This window comes from Triticum dicoccoides, chromosome 2B (assembly GCF_002162155.2).
Source record: "Triticum dicoccoides isolate Atlit2015 ecotype Zavitan chromosome 2B, WEW_v2.0, whole genome shotgun sequence".
In the NCBI taxonomy this organism is placed as follows: Eukaryota; Viridiplantae; Streptophyta; class Magnoliopsida; order Poales; family Poaceae; genus Triticum; species Triticum dicoccoides.
In genome coordinates, this window is record NC_041383.1 from 161,569,210 (window position 1) to 161,575,454 (window position 6,245).

At 57.0% G+C, this 6,245-nt stretch overlaps 1 protein-coding gene across 1 annotated transcript; it reads right to left on the bottom strand.

Moving 5' to 3' along the window:
- Positions 1-1,550: 1,550 nt before the first annotated feature.
- LOC119367447 (DEAD-box ATP-dependent RNA helicase 42-like) lies at positions 1,551-4,667 on the bottom strand. The gene is made up of 2 exons (XM_037632958.1): positions 4,343-4,667; positions 1,551-3,742 (listed from the first exon to the last, which is right to left on the bottom strand). The coding sequence occupies exons 1-2, from the start codon at positions 4,665-4,667 to the stop codon at positions 1,572-1,574; spliced, it is 2,496 nt and encodes an 831-aa protein (XP_037488855.1). The 3' UTR covers positions 1,551-1,571.
- Between the last annotated feature and the right edge of the window lie 1,578 nt (positions 4,668-6,245).

Genomic DNA, 6,245 nt, shown 5'->3' on the forward strand with positions numbered 1-6,245 from the left:
TGCTGGTCGGGTTTGGCTGCGCGCGAATCCAGTTCAACACCTCCACCTCACCCCACCTCCCCTCGCATGGGCGGCTTCGGCCCAGCGGCAATGGACCTGTGTCCCCTTCCTGCGTCCATTGTCGGCCGGCGCGGCTTCGGACCCGATGAGACTCGAAAGTTGCGCTCTTTCCGGCTCTCTTGGCTCTTTGGCTCCTCGGCATATCCGCACCATCACCACCCTGCGGTGTCTTGGTTGGCCATCCATCCCGGTGCACCTTCGTCACCGGCATGCTCTGGGAGCTGCGTCGCCTTCCAGTTCCCTGGGCCCGCCAGCATCCCTGCAGATCCGGTCCCGGTGGCCCGGATCTGCGTTCCTTCCAGATCCTGGCTTATCTGGGGCTATGGTCACCGCCCCATCCCCACTTCATTCCGGCAGCCACTCATCCTCGTCCTCCTTCGGAGTTCGCGCGCCCGGCGATGTACGATGCCTCCTTTGGCACCGCGCGTGGCTCCCCTTCCTGCAGTCGCAGCACCGGCCTACACCTGATGACCTCCTCTTCGACTCATGTTCCGACGGCTTGGGATTGCTTGGAATTGGCCAGGGCGAAAGCCCCGCATCTTTTGCTGGCAGCGGCGACACCCACGGGTGCCGTCACCTTCCTGGAGGCGTTGTCATGGCCGTTCTGTGCCCCTCTTCAAGCATCAGGGGAAATCCCAGGTCCGGGCTTCTGGATCGGACGACGACGGCGTCTCGGTGTCATTCTCCTTCTTGAAGGCGTTGTCTTGGTTTCTCGCGGCGTCCTCGGTGCGGGCTTCGGAGTTTTGGTCGTCTAGTTGTAGATTGGATTGCTTCTCTGGTCGGAGAGTTTAGCCGTGTTCTTCTTTGTTTGGGTCGTGCATCTTTCATCTCTCCGCTTCAGGCACCATGTTCGCGCCCCTTGCGTCCGTGTCATGTGTTGTACCAACTCCTGTAATCATTCTTACTTCTTTTATCAATGCAAATGATACGCAAGCTTTGCATATTCGAGAAAAAAAAACGAATTCCGCGACCAGTATCGCTCTAGCAAATCTGTTGATGCTATCAACTGGCGCGGCAAATTTATACGACAATCTTTCTATGTATCGATGAAAATATGGGATCCAGCTCCTTTGACCACCAGCAGCTCCACCACCTCGCAAACACGGTCCTTGGCTTGAACACACATCTGAAGATCAAAACAAGAACATCATATTCCGGTGGCATCATGCCTGAACTTTTTAACATATATGGAACGAACTGAATCACAATTCATAAGGCAAAAAGTGTTGCATAATATAATCCAAACTAAAATATAGGGTGTAGTTTTTTAATAGCTTCCAAAAGTGCAGAACAATAATAACGTAAATAGTGGCATGTCTGGGAAGTCCAGGATTGGGATCTGCAATGTACCCAAATCATAGTTAGTAAATAAAAAAAAATGTATACACACAAAAAACAACATAGAACTTGTAATGTTTGCATATCGCGTCTACACACAAGCATCCAGTATTGTTTTAAATCTGTGATACCTTTGTCAAGCAGGAGTGAATTTCAACATCTGCAGATGAGGATCAGATGACGGAGTATTTTCCGGCGGGCAGATTGAGCGCCTGGTTGGCGCAATCCTCAACGACACTCTTCAGCTGTGCCTTGGCCTTGCTGACGGAGGACTCGTTGGGGCCCTCGATGTACAGGTAGAGCTTGCGCTCGTTGGTGCCGACGATCTGGCCGGGGGGGATGAAGGTGCCCCTGGTGGTGACCGCCGCGCCGGTCCACTCCTCGATGGGCGCCAGCGTCTCCCTCCGGGTGACCTTCCAGCGCGCGTGCTGTGGGAAGTCGTTGATCTCGAGCTCGGCTTGGTAGTGCTCCGGAGCTGCCTGCGCCTGTATCCTGGCCAGAACGCTCTGCACGTTCACTGCAGCAGCGGCGATGTTCTGCTGTGTCGCCGCAGCCGGTGGAGGGAGCAATGCTGGCTGGCCGGCATTGCTAGCAGGAGCAGCCATGGTGGGTGGTGCGGCCAGAGCGGCGGCGTCTCCGTCTTCCTCCTCCTCGTAGTGGTCTAAATCCGGCTCCGGCTCGTCCTCCTCGTACCCATGCGCCCTCCCCTGGGCCCTCCTTGCCGACTGTCGTGCTTCGTCCTCCTCGTGATCGAACTTGTAACCACTTCCACCGTAGCCTGTTCCATGTGCCTTCTCCGTCCCCTGCTTCACCTTGGCCATGAACCGGTCCGCCAGGGCTTTCAGGTCCTCCGGCACGGCCTGTCCGGACAGCTCCAGAGCCTTGACGAGGTCCGGCGCGTAGCGCTCCTCCTCGTCGGAGATGAACGTCACGGCGCAGCCCTTCCTGCCGGCCCGGCCGGTCCGCCCAACACGATGAACATAGTCCTCGTAGTGATTGGTGACATCGTAATTGACAACAAGCTCGAGATCTTTGACATCCAAGCCTCTCGCGGCGATACTGGTGGCGATCAGCAGGCTGCAGACGTTGCTCTTGAAGTCGGCGAGGGTCGACTCACGGTCGTTCTGATCCTTTCCGCCGTGGAGAGAGAGGCAGGGGTACCCGTGCTGGAACAGCTCCTTGAGCAGGGAATCGCACTTGTCCTGTGCGCGCACGAACACGAGGATCTTGCCCTTGGCAGACCACTCCCCGAGCAGCTCCAGCAGCCTGAGGAACCTCTCGCCGTCCGGCCGCACCTCGACCAGCTGCGTGATGTCCCTGTTCACCACGCTCCGCCCGCCCATCTGGATCTCCACGGGCTTGGCCAGCACCCTGCGCGCCAGCGTCTCCACCTGCCGCGGGAAGGTGGCGGAGAAGAGCACCGTCTGCCGGTCCGGCCGGGTGTTCTGGACGATCCGGGTGATCTGGGGCTCGAAGCCCATGTCGAACATCCTGTCGGCCTCGTCTAGCACCAGGTAGGTCACTCGCCGGAGGTTGGTGATCTTGCCAGCGCTGGTGCAGAGGATGTCTATCATCCTGCCCGGCGTGCACACGACGATCTCGGCGCCGCGCTTGAGCTCGCTGATCTGCTGGGCGACGGCGCAGCCCCCGTACACGGCGACGCAGTTGACGCCGAACGCCTTGGAGAACTTCTTGATGTCTGAGTATATCTGCACCACAAGCTCTCTGGTGGGCGCCATGACGAGCCCGATGGGGCCGTCCCCGGGCGCGGCGGGCGGCTGGTCCTTGACGTGGCGCAGCATGGGCAGGACGAACGCCAGGGTCTTGCCGGACCCGGTCTTGGCGACGCCGATGCAGTCGCGTCCGCTCATTATCACCGGCAGTGCCTGCGCCTGGATCGCCATCGGCTTGTCGAATCCAAGCTTTTTAATGGTGCCGAGCAGCTTGCTGGTCAGGCCGCTCTGGATCCACGTCTTTATCGGCTTGGGGATGCCTTTGCCGCGCACCTTGAGGTCCAGCTGCTCGCGGTAGGCGGCGGCGTCCTCGGCCGGCATCTCCTTGATGTCCTTGGCCTCCGTGTAGAAGTTCTTCCGGAATGGCTGGTAGTCGATCTTGGAGTGGTCGGCGGTGACCAGCTTCTCCGCCTTGGTCTTCTTGATAACAGGGTTTATCAGCTCCTCCGCGCCATCTGATTCACCCTCAGGGTCGTCGTTGTAATCTGAGTCAGATTCATCCCCTTGCATGATTCTCCCCGTTGGTGCTGCATCGTTGGAGACCATGCCGCCTTCATGATAGTCCCCGTAAGCAATCACGCTCTCCATCGATGTTGTCGCCGGCGGCATCTGTATCGAGTTCATGAACGCATCGAGGGGGTCAATCTCGTCCTCCTCCATGCCAGCCCTGCTAGTTCCTCCGTTCGGCAAGTCGACGTCCATGGCACCTGTCCCGGCGCCGCCATCGTCATCCGACTCCTCGCCGTCCAAGCTCCACTTCATACCGGACTTCCCGGCGCCATCAGCCACAGCACTACCGGCACCGTCCTCTTGCTGCTCGCGGCGCTTCTTCTCCTGCCACTCCCTAACGCGGCGCCGGCGCCGCTCCATCTCGTCCTCGAGCCGCTGCTGCTCGGCCTCAATGTCTTCCTCCATCTTCTTCTTCTGCCGCATCTGCTCGGCCTCGTCTTCCTCCATCTTCTTTTTCTGCCGCCGCTGCTCGGCCTCGTCTTCCTCCATCTTCTTCTTCTGCCGCCGCTGCTCGGCCTCGTCTTCCTCCATCTTCTTCTTCTGCCGCCGCTGCTCAGCCTCCACGTCTTCCTCCTTCTTCTTCTTCCGCTGCCTCTCCGCCTCCTCCCCGTCCCTGGTAGGCAGCGCTGCCTCCGGCTCCGGATCGCGGTGGTGGTGGTGCGAGGACCGGCGGCGGCTCTTGCGATCGCGTTCACGGTCTTCGTTCTCCTCATCATCGAACTCATCCCGCCTCCTCGATTTCTTCTCCCTGTGGCGCTCCTCGCGACGCTGCCTCTCCCTCTCCCTCTCCTTCTCGCGCTCCTTCTCCGCTCGCTCCAGCGCCTTGCGCTCCTCCCGATCCCGCTCCTTGTCTCTGTGATGGCGGTCGCGATCGCGATCGCGCTCCCGCTCCCGCTCGCCGTCCCTGTGGTGGCGGGAGGAGGAGTGGTCGCGGTCCTTGTCGTGGCGGCGGCGCGAGGAGGAGTGGTCGCGGTCCTGTTCCCGGTGGTGGAGCCTGGAGGCGCGCTCATCGTCGCCGGACGACATGGCGGCGGCTTTGTGTGGTGCGTTGGTTGGGGGGTAGTACTAGGAGGAGCAAGTTATTTTATTATAGGCAGTATATAAGGCGGTGCCAGGTCTCGGCAGGCCGCCGACTATCGATTGGGCTGCAAAACAAAGGCTGACACGGATACGGATTGTTCATGTGACAGAAGCGTGACCCGAATACATACCTAGTTCGAGTCGGTCGCACACGAATTCTTGGGGAGATTTAAAAAAAAACGAATTCATGGGAAAGATTCCTCAAAAAAATGAATTCATGGGAAAAAGATATATGACGCATTTATCTGACAAACGTTCGTTGGGAAGAACTATCTTTTTTTCGAGAGCACGCACCATAGCTTTATTGCGAACAACTAGTATAGTACAACTCCACATCCAGCTAGTCCAAAAATTGCCACCTACGACAACACAATAACAACACAAAACCAACCAAAAAACCGAAAACCTTGTCGCATCTCGATCGATGTCTGTCACGTCCGAAGAACAACTACCCCCAAAAGCTCCTCTTGTCGACAATCTGTCGTCGGAGTCGCATAGCAATGGATCTCCCCCACCTGCACTGCCGAGAGAACGCGACCAAGACCAAAAGCAACAACATGAACGAAGAGCAACCGCAACCAGCCATGCAGTGCAAGGCCCAGATCAGCCGCATCGGCCTTCACCCACACCAGGGGACTGCCACTAGATCCGGTCTGACCCGCACCTCCGAGCACACCCCCTGCCGGTGTCAAAACCGGCGGATCTCGGGGTAAGGGGCCAAGCTGTATGTCTGAGGACCGAAGGTAACTATGAACAAAGGACACAATATTTACCCAGGTTTGAGCCCTCTTAATGAAGGTAAAACCCTACTCCTGCTTGATTATATTCGAGGGTATAGGGGTTACAAGAGTGGATCTACCACGAGATCGAGTTGGCTAACCCTAGATTGACTGGCCTAGCAATGTTGTCATCCTGCCTTCGATCCATCCTCCGGTTTATAAAGACACCAGATGGGCTCAGGGCCGTACAAAGTCGGTTTTACAGAAAGGAATAACATATCCGGACACCCCTATAATTGCCATCCACGCATACGGGAGTCCCTTCCGGACATGAAAGGTGATCTCCTGTCTTGTATCTTGACGGCCCATCAGTCCGGCCCACATCCAATAGGCCGGACGCCGAGGACCCCCTAGTCCAGGACTCCCATAGTAGTCCCTGAACCAGTCTTCAATGATGATATGTTCGGCGTTCAGATTGTCTTCGGCATTGCAAGGCGGGTTCCTTAAAGAATACACATCGGCTTTCCTCTGTAAAAGAATTGTATCCGGCTTTTCATAATGACCACAACTCTTAGCCGCGAAGGCAGGATATACAAAAAATAAGAACAGTGTCTTTTACTGACAACTTTTTTGGTGAAGCGTCAGAATTGACCCTTCGATATTTTGAACCGTTTTTTGCATCCGGCGTTCCGTGTTTCGAGGCCCAGCCCCATTGCCACGTCCCATAAAAACAGAGATCGTGCCCACTTAATACGGGATTGCTCATCAATGATATTTGGGTAATCCAACCATCTGCGGTGCACGC